The sequence below is a fragment of the Lissotriton helveticus genome, chromosome 4_1 (assembly GCF_964261635.1).
Source record: "Lissotriton helveticus chromosome 4_1, aLisHel1.1, whole genome shotgun sequence".
NCBI classification, from domain to species: domain Eukaryota; kingdom Metazoa; phylum Chordata; class Amphibia; order Caudata; family Salamandridae; genus Lissotriton; species Lissotriton helveticus.
Window position 1 is genome coordinate 1,452,951,120 of NC_136063.1, and position 18,678 is coordinate 1,452,969,797.

The 18,678-nt window shown below is 44.1% G+C and overlaps 1 protein-coding gene across 1 annotated transcript in view; it reads right to left on the reverse strand.

Annotated features, from left to right (window-relative positions):
* Positions 1 to 361: 361 nt before the first annotated feature.
* The window catches only part of IRF4 (interferon regulatory factor 4), an 85,226-nt gene continuing 66,909 nt past the window's right edge, over positions 362 to 18,678 (reverse strand). The window contains exon 9 of the mRNA XM_078688029.1: positions 362 to 2,579. Coding sequence (XP_078544155.1) covers positions 2,436 to 2,579 — 144 coding nt within the window. The 3' untranslated portion in view covers positions 362 to 2,435. The remainder of the gene's footprint in view (positions 2,580 to 18,678) is intronic.

An 18,678-nucleotide genomic window follows, 5' to 3' on the forward strand; every position in this document is an offset into this window, starting at 1 on the left:
GATATGTGGGTCCTTTTGCTCCTCTCTGATCACATAGCCTATCGTCAAGATATCATGGACCTGGGACTTTGAGCATCTCCACAAGAGATTTGTCCAGTATTGGTAATTGAATAAAAGTCCTGGGACACTTTGAATGGCTATTATAGTCTTCACAGAAGAATCAAGCCAGATATCTCCACTGCAGTTTCAAAAGGTCCTTTTTACAGTTCAATGCAATAAAAAGATTTGGTACCCCAACTTCAAATAAGTGAAACAACATTTTTTAAGGTATGTTTAGGTTTAGCATATATTTTGTCTCTTCTTCAAGTGCCATGAGGAAATCATGCAAAAGTCCATTACTCTGAGTCTGTCCACACAGTTGTCAGAAATACAAAGTTTAATAGAAAATGTGCATTATATGGGCATTAAGCAATCTCACATTCTGTTTACACATGACACACAGTGCCTATATGATATTCAGCATTAACTTTGCATACTGAAAGTACCTAACACCTTCATTGGTACATCAGATTTGACTGCATTTGATACACATGGCTTTCTCTGTGCCTGACATTTCTGGTTCTTTGACCTTGACTCCATTATAGCACTGCATCTTTTTTAAATGGCATAAGTAATGAACACTTATACAATGGAGTTAAAAGTTTGTTTCCATAAGTGCAAACTGCTGGTCTGGGAGATCCATAGTCAAATAGCTACCAGGGAGTGGTGTCGACCATCAAACCTTGTCCGAAACACTATTGGTATCTTATGTGGTATCTGTATTTGAGCAATGACCTTTATTCAGAGCCAATTTGTCTGTCTCTTTATTTTATTTCACAGACCCCCTAAAGACTTAATATACCAGAGAGTGCTTTAGTCTTAGTAGAGATTTTTACATTTTGTTCAGTTTGCACAATAGAAAGTTCACATCGGAATACTGCTGAACAAGCCAAAAAAAGTTGAATTCCTATAAAGTGATGCTTTTCCAAAAACAGTCAACATCTATGGTCTCGCAACCATATTCAGCCTTAAGAAATAATAGTTCTTCATTTTAACCAAATCCCCAGAAAAAAATATATAAAGGTTTGCTTGCTGTTTTAGTGAAGCAATCAATATAGTGGCTTTGTGGATTCACCCCTCCCTACAGCTGAATAAAATCATATTGGTCACAAATTTGAGTAGGTTGGGAAAGGTTGAGGTATTTACCACTCTCAGAAAGTACCATTACCCCGGGTAGGTATTTACCGGGTTGAGTAGCTATCTCCTAATCCAAGTTTGGACTTGGAAATGAGGAAGAACATGCAGCATCTAACATATGACATTGCACACATGTTGCCTTTTCTTTAGGCCCTTTTCCCAGCTAAAATTGAGTAGGTATGACCAGCCAAACTTTTTCAGGGGAATCCTGATCCTTGTCCAAATTTTGGTTTGCACAGATATTGCAATTTAACCCCAGTTCTCAATCAGGGCCTGCGTTTACTTCTATTTTCAAATGAGAGCTTTAAAACAAGCCTGGTTAATGCAGACTCCATTCTGTTATGTAAACAAGCGGCATATCTGTTGTTCCTAAATTGCACCAGCTTGTTTCCATCACGGTCCTCAGTCCTTGCTTTCAAGTACTGTAGCCCTCTTTGTGAAACGAAGCTGGTGCAATTATTGGGCCAATAGAGGAGCAAGTTGGTGAATTTCACATTAAGCCCTAACAGTGGCGACGTAAGGGAAGGTTTCTATGGCCATTTAGTGACACTAATCTAGGGAAGAACTAATTGTGGACACAAGTCTGCAAAATATGTGTTAAAAAATAGTGGTACTTCAATGGCACCACCAATAGTTCCTAGAAGAGTAAACTAATTAAAAAGCAAGGCAATGTCTATAAATGCACAAAAAGCGCTCCTGAGTACTTTTATGCCTATAAAAATACAGTAAAACTCATATAAAAATAAATCTAATACACACTGTTGAACTTTTACTACAATTGGAAGAGGTTCAACTGGAACGTGTAAACCCTTCCCTGTGATCTTGTTGTCAGTATGGCAAGGCACAGACTCAGAGACCAATGTATGTCCATAGCGTCCCAGCAAACATGAAACTAGACCTGCCTTGAGAGTGCAAATAAATAGCTTTGGATAGGTCACCACACTGCACTTGAGTGCACACCCTGAGTAAGAGAACGTTCTGAAAAGATCATCATTTCTGCGGTTAATGTCAGTCAGCAGCATCCGCAATCCCTTTGTCCCGTGTGATGGTTAGTCTTGTGGATTCTCGCAAGGCACATGAGGTCCACAAAGTTCGGAGGCCCAGCAGTTTTGTAACAGGGCAAGCAGTACCAGTCCACTGTCAGTTTTCTCTTGAATACCTTCACTTGTCAGTGCAGATGGAATCTGAATAAAAAATCTCTGTCATCCCTCTGCACATCATTATTAAGGAGCACTGATATACCTCACTTCCGGTTCAGTTTATTCAGTGATGGAGGAGTGCCGTATTGCCCTGTGATAGTCTTCTGGACCACCGACATGCTCTGAGAAACCATAACCCCTTAGAAAATGTCCGCTGTTCTGCTGAGCAAAATAAATGAGCTGTCTTGCAAACATGGGCTCAATCTGAAAAATAAAGAAATGAACAATTCTAAATGCATCAAGCCAGTTTAAAACAAACAAATGTACGCATATTTTGAATAACAATCTACCTATAACAATCTACCTGTCTTCTTGAGACTGTTTTTTTACTTTGCACATTAGTATTCTGTGTACTGTAGCGGTTGGTGTCAGGGTAGAGTGGCGGGGTGGGTGGGGGAGGATGATGAGAATATACAAAAAAACGATCAAAAATAACTTACCTGCCGCCCGCTGCATCACCGTCCTTCTGCTCCTCTCTGGCTCCACTGCAGTACAGGCTCCCAGACTCCCCTGGGGCCAATCCAGACATTGCTCTCATGCTGCTGACAGCATAAGAGAAGCATCAGGATTGACCTGAGCACCCTGGAATTGCACTCCCAGAGAGACTGGGAGCCAGTGCCTGCTGTCTCCAACCCGGCAAAGCAGCTCAGGTTGGAGACATCTCAGTGCAAATGTCGGTTTGGCCGTGCTAAGATGGCCAGCCAAACCCACATGCGCACTGACAGCAGTGCCCACCACTCCCCCTCCGAGACTGCCTTCGTGATGCCTCTGCCCCAAGACTCAGCACTTAGAACGTGATAAATGTACCTGTTTTATTATTGTTTTATTTTTCAAGTTTTAAGGCTGCTGGCAAGGGTGGGGCAACACTCATCCGACATAGAAGAGTAGCCACCGCTGTCTGTGTGCAGCATTTGCAGTATGCAAATAGGTGAACTTCATACTCACTGAACAACAAGATTGCTAAAGTACAGGATTTGTCAACTGGCGAAAATGTTATTTCTGCAAGTAAATGTACTTGCTTATACTGCTAGTTTTTTCCCTTTTAACAATCAACCTAGACCTACTGGCATCTATTCCAGTTCCAGGCAGCTGTAAATGTTTATGGACGTCCTCTTCATCTTTGTAAGGATTCACTGGAGGCATAACAAATGGCTTATTCGAACATAGGAAGAGCCATTGAGCGCGTGGTCACCCTGTCAGTGGATGCCCTTGTTCTATCAATAATATATTTATTTATTTTTACTTTCTTATTGAGCACACTCAATGGAAGGACGACAAAGAACATTTATCGGTCAGCAGGGCGGCACTGATGTACCAAACGCAGCCCTGGCAAAAATGCTCAAACCAGACCCTCTCCCTTCATCTCCTAATGCAGTCTCTCTCTTTCCATCCACCCATTCTCTCTTTACTCTGTCTTTTGGCCTCCAAGGACTCTAGCGTACCAGGGAAATGCCCGGTGGAATAAAAGGCCTGACCGGCCCTGCTACTCAACAGCTTCAGGTAGAGAATGAGATGAAAAAGAAACGGTGACTGGAGAGGAAGTGAAGGCAGGTGACGAAAGTATAATAAAAACAGGGATGACGCAAGGCAGCAGCAGCTCCTCCTCTGTAGCGGAGGAGCGTCGCCCCCCCCCCCCCACCCCCCCAGGAGCTGCAAAACTTGAAAAATAAAGCATGCTTATTACTGTTGTATTTTTCTCCATGATATGGAGTCTAGGGGGCAGGGCCATGATGCTGCTTTCTTGCTGTGAGAGCAGCATCAGGATTGGCTGCAGGGCAGTCTGAGAGCCTGTGCCTTCAGTGGAGCCAGAAGATCAGTTATGCGGTGGGATTCAGGTAAAGAAACATTTTTGGATTGGTCCCACCTCTCACCCTGCCACTTTGCCCCAACACCAGCCACAATTGGCGTAAGGAAAAAGATAGTTTTAGAGAGTTGCTGGAGGGGAAAGTAGAGATTTGGGGAAAAAGAGCAAGAGATATGTTTAGCGGAGAGACGAACAGTCAAGGGAAGACAGGGGCCAGGGAGCAGTGAGTTGTATGTTCAATCAAGGTATGGCCTAAACAGATAGATCATGTATTTTTTTTAAACAACATAAGGATTTTCATGCCTCTCAAATAAACTGGGAGTGAGTGAGAGTGATGCTCCAGAGACTGCTTGGTATGTGGCTTTTTGGGTTCTAACTTTTGTTGTTTCCAGGGTTAAGTTGCGATGGCTTTTAAGATTTCTATTTGCACCATATGACTTAGAACAGACGCACAGGTAAGGAGTCTGTGTTGTTTTCTCAGAATGGAGAAATGTAGGCAAACTTTAAGTGGCAGATGCAAGTCTTGCTGACGAATGAAGACCAGTTATAACGAATTCCTTAATACAAATTATTTTGGATGATCTATTGCAATTTTTAATATCTCACGTTGGGTTCCCACTAGACTCAAACAAAGGTGCATTCACCTTAAAAGAAAACACTCCTTGCTAAACCAATGAGCCCATCCAACCCTCTAAGATTGTCAGACATGTGGAAGTTACTCTATATTTGAATTATATCTGGGTAGTCACATGCAGCTACTTCAATTAAAACATAATCATTATGATGTGTTTTATTATGTTTTCTGTCTTAGACTGAACTAGGCCTCATTTAGGGCTTGACTCCATCTTTATAAATATGGCTGCTCTATCATGATGTTCACTGTGTGTTTATATTTCTCTCTTGACAGTACACCCAGCAAGATGTGCACTGTTTATTTTGAATTAAATATTGTTCTCAAAGGTACCATGGGGGAAGCCTTTTTCCTACTTTTCATGGCTCTTCATGCAGGCACACTGTACTGTATTCAATCATGGGTATTTCTATTGTTTATTGTAACATTTTTGTTCTGCCACCTCCGATGACATTGGGTCAGAAGGGGCAAATCAATATCCATGTAGTGGGTTAGTATTAAGATAGCATGTTTAGATGACATTTTCAAATATATTAAATTGTGATTTGCTGATTTTGCTCGCACCATGCTGACTTTGCTGTGTCTATCATTTCCTGTGGTGAAATTAGGTAAATAAACCCTGAATTTTGGAGTGAGCAGAGAGACATTTTGAGACTTTTGGGTTTCTACCAGGAATGCAGATTTCCTATTCATTTGCTGCATATTTGAGACTAAGGGGCTGATTACGAGTACAGGTGGAATTTATTGCACATGATAAATAACGATACCTCAGGTATGTTGTTTATCGAGTGTGAAAAATATCACCTATTATTGTTGGGAATAACATGCAGATTTTGATGTTTAACGCACCAATTCTGCATGATATGGTAAATACCGTATGCTTTTCCCTTGTTAAATTTCAACAGGTTTAACCTGCCGAAATTTTGCAAACGTGAGTTATTTAATGCATCTGATAACTATCGGATACGTTAAATGAAACCAAACTCGTAATTCAGACCCGTGCATAAAAACGGGTTCACCCATGGGTCGAAATACACCGACCAACTTGTAATCAGGCCCCTAGTCTATTTTCTCCTGATCTTGCTTATTATTGCCTCATTTCTGTAACTTACAGCCGTCATGATAATTGATATCTATGTTCTTTGACTGATTCAATGCGATTGCTGATGCATTTTTCTATTTTCAGTAATACACTTAATATTTTAATAAACCTTCATTTTTTTCTAAATTTCTGATCTCAAACTCCTGTTTTTGAGTCAGTCTATTCTTGTTGACTGTATTTTGAAATGCTGTTTTGAATCTTGTCTCCAGGGGCACATCAACTCATAATCCTTCAGGCCAATACCCTTTCTGACCCTGCAAATTGGGCGCTATTGTCATGTAGATTATATAAGAGATAGCTCACCCACAGACGGATAAGGCAAACCCACTGGTTAAACATACCACTTAGGCTGGTGTGTGAGGGTTTGCCTTAAATTCCTATAGCATGAATCTGTGAAATCCACACAAGACATTAGGGGCCTCACTTTCTAAGACACATCCTCTGGCAGTACACGTACATCCTCTGGCAGTATGTGCATGTACGTCCTCTGTTTGCCTGTTTATGATTACTGGAAGTAGAATGGTGGACATCAGTCTTACATGTTATCTAATGACCAAACAAGCTTGTGTAGCATGGTGTCAAGGGATTCCTCGCCGAAATACTAATCAAAGTAACCTCAATCAACGAAGTGTTCCTCAGTTGAAGACTTACGAAGACATTGAAGTTGTCTCTGTAAAAATCATTGGAGATTGTGTGTAACAAGGGGAGCGTTTGCGTGAAGAGGCGTTCACGAGTCATCGCCTTGTGACAGCATTTCCCCAATAATGTGAACTGCAGAGACATATTTATGAAGAAGTTCTGCTGGACAGAACGAAACGCGTTGGCTGGTGTCTTGTTCACAAGTGGATCATTAAAAGAACACTTATCATTGCATTCTACGACTCAGCGTCTTTATACAAGGATATTTCGGAAATTTGTTCTCCCAAGATTGGTGGAGATTTATTTATGTAGCGGTGCTTCTTCCACTTTTGACAAAAAATTGACTTTTTCCCAAGGTTTGGGCAATGCTCCTGGGACAGGGGGCATGTGGAATGTGCACGCTGATTTATTGAGAACTAATTAAGTCGGGATCATTTGGATTGGTGCTTTGAGTGTGCATTTGGGTGGTCCACTGTCCATTTCTTGTTGTAATATAAAACATATTTATATAGGTTCTAGCTGCTAGCTTTCACATTTCCATGACTTAGTATCAGAAACAGATAAAAGATTTTTTGTGCCTTTTGGTACTCAATATTTATAATTCAAGTGCTCATCGGAGGCATGAACAGAAGTGAGATTTCTCCAGCATTTTAGAAGTAAGCAGAGGTCCTAAATGAGTAGAATGATACCAATGGAGTCACATATGCAAATATTACTAGTGTGTCCAGTAAGGCACCCCAAGATATCGGATTCTGAGGAATGGAGGCAGTTTAGTGGTGTCAGTATTCAAATTCTTTTCTTGCTAACTTTGGTTTCTCTGCCAACCTCTTTTGCATGTATTGTTCAAGTAGATGTGTTTGAACACACTGAATGGAGATGGCGAATTCTAGGTCAATTACTCCAAAACATCTAGTTAAAGTGTTTTTATATTGAAAGTTGAATGTAAAAATACAGTCTTGAAAATATATTTTTAATATATTATGTTATCTAATTTTAAAAAAAACTTGAAAGGTTAAACGAAAGCAACTCTAAATTTAGCCCTTAATTGTTTCTGGCATTACATGTCTTTGAAGAGGCTTCGTCCTATTCAACAGGAAGAGCCTTCACCCTCTTACACCCACCTCACCCCTTTCCTGCTCCCCTAATTTCATCTGCCAGCCTCAGGTACACCCAAAAAAGAAACCATTGCCATCACAGTGCTATTTTTCTTCAGTCTCCCCAATGTTCATACAATTGCCATTTATCAGACTACCATCCTCTGATGACTTTGCGAGAGTAAACCAGGTAAATCGATGCTTGTCTGGTGCAGCCACTTGCTTTGGCCTCAAGATCTGTGAAGGAAGCTGTGTAGCTGCTTTACCAGTGGCAGTCCTAGTCAGGCTTTTGACTTCCTCTGATCTCTTCCTGCCTCAGCCTCCAAAGCCAGCTTCAGTCATCACAGCATAGCCAGTGGATTTGGCGTCAGTGGAATTCGATGGGTTGTGCCTGTTAATGGGCGCACAGGTGCCTGTTTCTCAGTGCACGGAAGCCTCTTTGTGTGCACCCATGTATATGTTTCAATTTTTGTTTGTGCTCCTATGTATGGACGCTTTTGTGTGTTTCTGAATTTGAGGCTTGTAGATTATCTAAATTTAGAGTCAATTTGAAATTGTTTTTGAATTTTCAAAAGACCCTGAGAATTTGTGATGGTTGCATATTTTAAGGAGCCTAAGAATTTCCTCCAAAGTAAATTTCCAGTTGTGTCCTTACATATTAAATGCATTTGCAGGTCAAAATATTTTCGGTTTTCTTCTCCTGGAGAAGCCCCGTTCCTAACAGCCCAATCAACTTTGGGACTGTGTCCTTGCCATATCTACCAGTAATCAGATGTAATCCTTTAGCTGGATAAAAATGTGCCTCAGAAGTTTCTGAAGACCTTGACACTCCAACTTTTATTATGTTCCCCTTCCGTAAAAATACCACCAGTCCATGTAAGGAGATGTACCCACAAGTAATATGAAACCATACTGGAGTAACCTTATGCATGTGTAAATGAACTTGACTTGTGTGCGTAAATGTATAATTTTTGGAAATCAAGTCTGAATTTACGCCTGTAAATCAAACATTTTGTGCATCCAAGTACAACGTAGGGGCAGAAATGGCTTTAGGAATCAGGCCGTCCTATTACACTAGCAGGGATTTGGTCTATACTTGATGTTTGTTAATGGCATCTTTGGAAAATCAAAGACATTTTAATAGGACTCATTTACTTGATCTATATAGCACTGTTGAGACAGTGAAGGCTACAAGACCAAACATCCTTCACAACCACAAACACTATTTTTCATGGCACATGCCCGGAAACTGTCCATAGCAGGTTGACGCTAGCAGTTTAGCAACTACATCTACTATGAACTAGGGAATGCTTGAACTTTTCCCACTTTGAGAATTGCAACAAGGATAACGTTTGACTTTTCTTTATTGATTGACTGGCCGGCCACCGTCAAAAACCCAAGGAGTCATCTGCAGCAAGTGCCTTTTGCCTTTGACTAATTCTCATGACTAACCTTAACCCACTGTGTACGAATATATGTGCTACAAGCTCACCATACCTTTAATTAATGTTCTTTGGGAGTATGTAAGGCCCAATTGAAAGAACCAGACTCCCAAAAGCAATAATATAGCAATGAAAACATGTTGCCATTCCTGGTGGCATGCCATGTGATAAATAAATCAATTTCTGACCCAATGTAACTATTTTAACTCCACACAAGGAGTTTCACTTCTCAACTACAGATTTTACACAGTGCCTTCCAATTGATCTATCTTAGCGGAAAAGTGTTTGAGAGAAATCCCTGTCCTTGCTTGTGGGGTGAGTGGCGGTTAAGAGGGGTGAGCCCTGTTATCACTGAAATGAGCAATCTTTGAAGTTCTAACTGACAGACACTTTCATGATCTGGGCCTTAAACAGACCGCGAGAGAGCAAAATAAAAAATACCTACAAATGGTAAGAGATTCTTTTTCACTGTTACTTCTAGAATCCTGTGATATGTTCCATGGGAATTGTGACCAGTGCATTCAAATCTTCAGAATGTCCTGTTGCGACAAGTAGACAGTGCTAACCAGCCAAATGGAGGGTTTTAACTGGTTGGACTATTCACTAGCATATCCTCAACTCAGAATAACTCATCCTTTCATCTTGCTTTGCACTATTTCAAAAATGGGATTCAAGCAGTAGCGTCCGGCAACTTTAACATCTGGTGGGGCGCAATGCCCAAAAAACTCACCATAAGTATGTTGCTGGCCACAGGGCCCGGTCAGCGTCTCTCTCTTCTTCAGGCACTCTCGGACTTGGGTGGAAAGGAAGGGACTTCCTCCTTTGTGCCACATCAATCCAATAATCCTGGACCTGCAGTGCAGCTCCAGGATTGGTTGGAGCAAGCTAACCCAGTGCTCATTTTGAGTCTGGGGGCCAGCGGCTGCAATCCCTCCGCTGGTTTTTCAGCCCTGGGATTGGATGCATTGAAGCGCGCATGACAGATTGGCCGGCTGTAGAAAGCCCGCCAATCTGTCATATGCACTGGCAGGGGGCTGACGTAATAGTGTAATTGCACTAATCAGCCCCACCCCCTGCCCTCGCACTGTAGCAGCGGGAGCCTGCCACACATGATAAATTGGTATTTTTTTTAGCATTTTATGAATGTGTGTGCCTGCTGCACTGGCAGCAGGTGAGGCGAAGCTTCTCCACCATAACCGAGGAGCGGCCGCTGGATTCAAGGAGTAGCACACTAAAATGTTGTAGGTGCTACCATCTACCTGGCCCAACTGAAGTAAGGGCACCCGAATTGTAAATAGGTAATTTGTTTATCTGCAACTCTAGCAGCAATTTCTCGGCACACCACCTCATCAGCTGATGCAGTTTTGTAACATTTTCCTGGCATCACCTAGCAGTTATTATTTGCCTTCCTCCCAACACCTATCTTACCATTATTGCTTTATAGGTCTTGCTTTAGAGCAGAACTGTCTGTTAGATATATTGTTATAATGCATAAAGTTGGTGTTGGAAATGACCATCTTTTGCATAACTTTCCCCAAAATTTTGCTTTGACTGTTTTTGTTGGCATTAGAACTCTACACACTTTGTCTCTGCTAAACAATGGTATAGCGCATGTGCTCCCCCTTTAATCGTGATGAAATTGGTAAACACCTGAATGGCACATTTAACTTACCTATAAGTCACTAGTATATTGTAAAAAAATGTTAATTTAAATGTCACCAGTGGGCTGCAGCACACATTGTGCCATTTATTGCAGTGACACAACAAACCATACACCAGGCCTACCACTGTAGCCTGACAGAGCAGTTTTTAACTGCCAATTCAAGTTGTCAAAATAAACCCATTTGAGAGGCCTACAACCGCCCTTTTAAATATGAATTAGTCATCCCAAAGGTAGGCCTTAGTGACCATAAAGTCTGGGTGCATGGTATTTAAAAGAAGGACATGTAAAAGTTTAATGTTCCACAAGTCCTTACAGTGACTAATCTCTAAAAGCTTTTTTACTGTAGCAGGTTTGGACGTTTCATAGGAAAGCCCTGGGATGAAATATTAATTACCTATACTGTATCTCTGGAACTGGACTAGCTAGTAAAACAATTAAAGAACTATATTTAATAGTTATTAAAAAGCAATTAAATTATGAAGTTGGATTTTTTCTAGATGTTACTGAAAAGTAACTTTTAGAAAGTTACCCTTGCCCTGATTGAACTCCTTGGAAGCAAAATGAGTATTTTACAAAACAGCTTCTGCCAGCCAGTAATTAGCTTTTCAATAGGTGTGAATAAGATATGAACTTGCTCCTAGGACAGGGCAAAATCCTTGGGTTTGGGGAAGTGTTGTGCCCTTGACAGTATGACCTGTGGGTTGGGCCCAAGGACTCAATTAACTTCAAATAGGCTTACCCTGTCACAAGCAGATGTAGTTAACACCCCGGCCTGCACCCCTCTTTTTCCGCCCCAGCCAGTCCAGCTTCCATCACACTGGCTCTTGGTGACATCACATTGTCAGATCCTACTGGAGGGTCAAGTGTTGCCGAAGATTTCAGCAACCTTGAAAATGCCAAAGTCGTAGTATCAGCTCCAGGAACTGACATAATCCTATTGGTTAGGGTGTACCCAGGGGTCATTTCCCCCCACAAATTGTACCAGGCATAAATGTAGCATCCTATCAATAACAAAAGGGGGAGAGAGAGAAATAGATGGAAATGGATTCGTTCTCCCTAGACAAATGTAAATAAACAAAAGGAATCCACTCCTTGGATATAGGGCGTGTACTCCAAAGTTGGGGAACACCCTTGTTGTTTTTGGTCCCCTCACACACCAACAGGCCCCTTGGTTTCATGCTTCATCATTGGGGTCCTCGTACCCCTCTACGGGGTACGGCGTGCTGCGAACTACGGAGACGCGGGAGCACTTGAAGTGACTATGTGTGGTGTGGATGGGGTATTTAAATGTGAGTGTATGGTGGGGTTTAGATCTAAGTGAGTGAAGTTTAAAAAGTACCTGGCTCGTGGGGTGACAAAAAAATATTTAATGGGCCCCCGGGCTGGTGCTATTAAAATTAAGTGTGGGAGGTGAATAACGCAAACAATGTGCATTACCTCCTCTCTGTGTGTGTCGACATGTTTCGGTGTAAAAACACCTTCTTCAGGACGGGGTACACAAATCCCCACCTTACTCACGTTTCTCTAACTTGTAGCAGAGTCTCTAATAAAAGTGAGAACTACAGTGCAGGTAAAACAATGTACCTAACAAAACATCGCTTATTAGTCAACTGTTTTGCAGGGGTAGAAAATCCTCATGAGCCAACCAAACGTCAGGGTCCCATATGCTATTTAGCACGATTTCAGTGAGGAAATTCCTCCACGGGGTCGGTCGGGAGGAATTTCCTCGCTGAAATCGTGCTAAATAGCATATGGGACGCTGACGTTTGGTTGGCTCATGAGGCTTTTCTACCCCTGCAAAACAGTCGACTAATAAGCGGTGTTTTGTTAGGTACATTGTTTTACCTACACTGTAGTTCTCACTTTTATTAGAGACTCTGATACAAGTTAGAGAAACGTGAGTAAGGTGGGTATTTGTGTACCCCGTCCTGAAGAAGGTGTTTTTACACCGAAACATGTCGACGCACACAGAGAGGAGGTAATGCACATTGTTTGCGTTATTAACCTCCCACACTTAATTTTAATAGCACCAGCCCGGGGGCCCATTAAATATTTTTTTGTCACCCCACGAGCCAGGTACTTTTTAAACTTCACTCACTTAGATCTAAACCCCACCATACACTCACATTTAAATACCCCATCCACACCACACATAGTCACTTCAAGTGCTCCCGCCTCTCCGTAGGTCGCAGCACGCCGTACCCCGTAGAGGGGTACGAGGACCCCAATGATGAAGCATGACACCAAGGGGCCTGTTGGTGTGTGAGGGGACCAAAAACAACAAGGGTGTTCCCCAACTTTGGAGGACACGCCCTATACCCAAGGAGTGGATTCCTTTTGTTTATAAATGTAGCATCTCCAGGCACCCTCTTCAGAACTCTCCTAAACCAGTGGAAGGTCAGAAACAGACTGAAACTGCTGTCTGACACCTGAGATGAGCCCTAAAGGACTGGACCTCCTCGCCCTCTTCTACCCCGGACACAAGTGGACAACAAGGGTCATAAGGCTGAGCTCCTGTTAAAGTTACAGAGACACAACAAACTAAAATAGGCTCTTTCAAGGAACTGACCAGTGGCAACTGCCTGCCACCCTGTGAGTCTCTAAGTGCTTACCCTAAGGTCCTGGGGGGCTTTACAAGCATACTGCTGTGGTGGGGACATAAAGGACTATAGTCAGAAGGTAAAGTCTTTGATCAGGACAAACCCGGTTAGTGTATCCAACCCACCCTCCATCGCAGTCAGTGGCAAACTGCACCTAGGTCCTATTCTAATGAGATCATTAACTATCATTGGCACATTGTGATTCTTGGTGCTATTTCTACTTAAAACCCAAAAAATTCATATCTGTGGTTCTGCTTATTTGAGTTTTGTCATTTTTGTGTCGATTTTACTCTATTTTTCTAATTTGTCTGTCTGCTGTGTACTATAACTACGAAGGGGATACGCTCAGGTTTATTTAGTGATTTCAGTGGTTCCCCCTGACAAGTATTAGGATTATTACTTGAGGTGGGCACTTGCCTCTCTCAATACTAACCAATTTCTTACAGTGGGATTTAGCTCCACCCTGGTAGTATTTATCTCTCAATTCATTCAATTTGGTGTATCATTCCATTTTTAATGAAGTGCTTCCATTGGGATGCACAACAGACTACTTTATATTGGAAAAGTAGAACTGTAACGCTGTTTGTTACAATCAATTATTTACCTCCTATGTGCCTTGTAGATGGAGAGCAATACTTTTTGGCTACTGTTTCTCAGTATTGTCAAAGTGGTAGGGCAGACTTTAAATAATAAACAGACTTTATGCATGCAATGTATGTTAACTATATGTGTGAATGCCATTAATTACATGTGCTGGCACATTACAGCTAGACCTACTGGCTTTGCCAATGTTTATTTAATAATGTGAATCAGGCATGTCCTTGCTCTTCCTGGAGATAATGGTCATACTAATAAAACATTAACGAATATATGAATACGCGAATAGCATGCAATTAAATAAATAATTAAGGCAAGTTACATTCTGGCTGCATGGCTGCATTAGAGCAGCTCATTCCACGAATGAGTATACATTCAAGGAAATCAACAGTTACTATAGGTTCCTTGAGCCAGATGAGTCTCCTCTTGGGAAAAACCCCCACAACAGGGAGGACTGAACTTTGCTCGGTCACAGACATTAAAAGTAAGGCCTTCCATTTAGATGCACAGAGTTTTCAGCCTCTGCTGGATCAGCAACAGGTCGAGTTATGGTACCATTGTCATAGGATGGAGGTGCATGCCACTCTGAGCCTCGAACAGGGCCGGACTGGGAACCACAACCGTCCCTGGCAATGTGCTCGGCCGGCCCCCCTCCCCACTCGGGTGGGGGGGGTTGGAGGTGCCGCCGAGCTCTTTGCCGTGGCCAGTTTTCGGCCGATTTTGGCTCAGGGCCGATTTTGCAGCCATGCTGCAAAAACGGCCCTGTACCAAAATCGGCCCCCAGGGGCCCGAAACCAGCCCCCACCCGTGCGGCGCACTGGGGGATTGCCCGGTGCCTGCTATGGCCAGTACGGCCCTGGCCTCGAATATCAGCGCCTCAGCTCTACGAAAGCCGATTACTGGTCCCTACCATATCAAATACTAGCAAACAGAAACACAATAGCATACCAATAAGAATAAGGACAGTGTCAATCATTTCACATCTATTAGAGACTGCAATAAGCAGACTTGCCTGTATGTAATCACTAACTGCAACCTTTACTAAGAACAGCTGAAGACAAAGCTTTACCGACTGCAAAGTTATAGATTCGAATTACATGGCAACTATCCAGACGTCAAAGTCTCTTTTGATTATAACGTTATTACATACACACATGCCCTATACTTATGAGACTTATCAGCCCAGTCATGACTAAGAGACAGTAATCGCAGCGGGTATTTTAGACACTCTCTCGTAGGCGTTATTGATTAGTCTAAAATAGCCCTGAAGAAGTCAAGATCTTATGTTTCTAGACGAAACACGTGTTGGCTACAGTCAGCTGTGTATCTAGCAATGGAGCATGTATCAATAAAGAAGATTCGTTTGTGCATGACTTTGGATGGGACTGTGTGTGCAAATGCTCGTACTCATAGAAAATGGCTGTGTGATTCGTTCTTCAGTGGGGTACATTGGAGTAGCTATTCCTGCATTGTTGCTAAGCAATACGATTGAAGAAAATCAGACAAAGCAAACAGCAACTGGAGTTTGTGTGCACAGGCAAAGACTCTGCCACCCAATTTTGATATAATTGCACAATGAGCGACTTTCAATCACATCCGGTTAGGTCTTCGCCACAGAAGTCATTTGAATACAAAAAGTATCTAGCAAACTAGGGAAACTATTGGCCTGTACCAGGAGGGAAAATTGGTATCAAGACTTTAGAGTAAAATGAAAATGAGCGTAAAAGAAGTCACTTTCAATCACACATGGTTAGGCCTTCGCCAAGAAAGTAATTAGAATGCGAAAAGGATCTCGCAGACAAGGGAACCTTTGGCCTGTACTAGAAGGTATGGAAATTTGTTATCAGAGTATGGGCAAACATTTAAGCTATAGTAAAAGGAGTCACTTTCAATTGCACATTGTTAGGCCTTCACCACAGAAGCCATCAGAATGCACAAAGGATCTAACTAACAAACAGCAAGGAGTTAGCTCACTAGATGCTCAAAATACTATTGAAACCAAAACACTTTACAAATAGCTTCCTGTTCCGTTCTTAAAGGTGTCATTATTTAAATAGTACTGTGGATTTATCCAACACGTCTTGGAGAGTCTGGCAATCCCCACACGGTCTTCATTTTTTTGCCAAGATTCCATTAAAACAGCATGAGGAGTCAATCAGATTCTTATCACAAAAAAGACTAAGTTGAGCAAAAACCCATCAGAAACTTTCACAACACCTGACAAAAAACATTTTTGTACAATATTGCTTTTAATCCATTACTAGGGAATGAAAAGTTGTAAATAATAATAAGAGCAAAATTAATATCTCAAAATGACATGTAGACTTTAATGTCTAAATGTTGGCATGTCTTAATTTATTTTTTCAAAAGTAGAACATTTTAATTGGTGTTGAAGTTTAAAATATCAGTGGTGGGGCGCGTGGCCAAGCTGGCGACCTGAGAGGACGTCTTTTCAAAGGGCTCCCCGTCCTGGAACCCCTTGGCGCCCTTAATAAACAGCCCGAGCACCCTAATCGATCCCAGCTGTGCCCTGCTGTGGCGGAGCTTATGGCGGAGGCCCCGGTGTGATTGATGGTGTCCGGGGGCGGTTGGAGGCCTCGGCAGCCCCGCGCGGGGAGCATCTGGAAGACAGAGCCGCAACATGGCGGCTGAGCCCGCCGAGTGATCGCGACCGGCCCGGTCTGGGTCGGCCCCGCGAGCACCTGCAGTCTGCTGACCCGTGACACGGTACCGTCTTCCAGATCGGAAGACAGCATGAGAACCTGTGGCCCCGGCGCGGGTGGCGGGGGGCGGTGAGCTTGGCGTGGGCCTCCGGTGGAACGTGCCGGGGGTCACGAAAATCGAGGCCCAGGCTTGGGGCCTACCGCCGGGCACGGCGGAGAGTTGCATCGGCGTCCCACCCAGCGCCCCCGCAGGGACCCACGGGCGGACTGCCTGGTGAGCGGCAGCGGCCTGGATATCTGGCCCTGAACGGACCCGGAGGCACGGAGCGGTGAGCAAAACCGGGGGTGACTACAGAGGAGTGCAGAGGCCGGGAGGGCGTAACTCGAGCCCCCGGCTTGAGGCCTAGCGGAGCCACATCCACGAGCGACCCTGCACGGGGGTGGTGCGGAGGTGAGAGCACAGTGAGCGGAGGACGTGCCTCCCTGAGGCTCCTGAGCAGTATCACCTAAAGGCCCCTGCGGGGCCGAGGCCCGGGCCGGTGGGCCGAGAGCTGAGGGGACGGAACCAGCGGGACCTACCCAGCACACACTGTGGTCAGAGGTGGAGGACGGCTCGAGCAGAGACATTTGGGGGTCACGAGGCGACAGCTCAGGGCCCTGGTTCCGCGACAGAGCCATCAGTCTGGAGGAGGTAATATCCGGGATCCCGCGACTGAAACTTGGCAAGTCCCCTGGCCCCGACGGGTACTCGGCGGTCTTTTACAAGACGTTCTGCCATCAGGTGGCCCCCCTGTTGCGGGATCTCTATAACTCCTTTGCCCAACCGGGCGCAATCCCAGCAGAACTATTGGAAGCTGCAATAACAGTCATACCAAAACCGGCCAAGGACGCCACTCGCTGTAGCTCATACCGACCGATTTCGCTTTTAGATGTTGACTTTACATTATACACAAGTATGTTGACTTTAAATTATACACCAGTATTTTGGCGGGACGGTTAGCCCCCTGTATGTCGTAACTGGTGGACCCGGACCAGGCAGGCTTTATACCCGAGCGCCAAACCAGTGACACCACTAGGCGGGTCCTCCACCTAATCGAGGCCGGCTCGCGGACACGATGAGATTGTATGTTACTGGCAATTGACGCCGAAAAGGCCTTCGACAGGGTTCACTGGCCCTACCTTGAGCAGGTCTTACAGCACTTCGGCCTAGGGGAAGTCTTTTGTACCCGCATCCTGAACTGCTACAGACAACCCAATGCAGCGGTGCGCATCAATGGACATACGTCCTTGCGCTTCCCGATCGGTAGGGGAACCAGGTAAGGATGTCCCCTCTCCCCTATTCTCCTTGCTCTATATATGGAACCATTCGCACAGAGAATCCGGCAACATGCACTCATCAAGGGCATCAAATTTGGAGGGGACATACACAAAATTAGCTGATACGCGGACGATATACTACTCTCCCTTGTAGACCCGGTCCAATCGCTTAGAGCGTTATTTGTCGAAATGCACAGCTTTGCACTAGCCTCTGGATTTAAAATCAACACAGAACAATCAGTCGCGCGTAACCTCTCACTCTCGGCCGAGACAGTGGCTATAGTGCAAGACGAGCACCCTCTGCAGTGGTCCGGCTCCACAGTCCCATATCTGGGGGTACTCCTGGGTCCCACCATTCCGGTTACTATTGCAGCGAACTACGAGAGACTCCGCACGTAACTTTGCTGTGAGGTTCGGAGATGGAAACGTCACTCCCTCTCTTGGCTGGGCAGAATTGCGGCCACCAAAATGACCCTTCTGCCGCAGATACTGTACATCTTCCAAACCCTTCCCCTGCGCCCCCCGTCTGGTTGGATCCAACAGACGCAGTCGGAATTGGCATGTTTTATCTGGCAGGGACAGTGCCCACGTTTTAGGCAGGCCATTGCGGTTCTTCCACCTGAACAGGGGGGTGTAGGGATACCCGACTTGCAACTCTACTTCTACGCGGCCCAGCTCCGGAGCCTGGTAGAATGGCACCAGCTGGAATCAGGCAATAACTGGCCTTCCAGGACCAGGCAGTGGCCGGGAT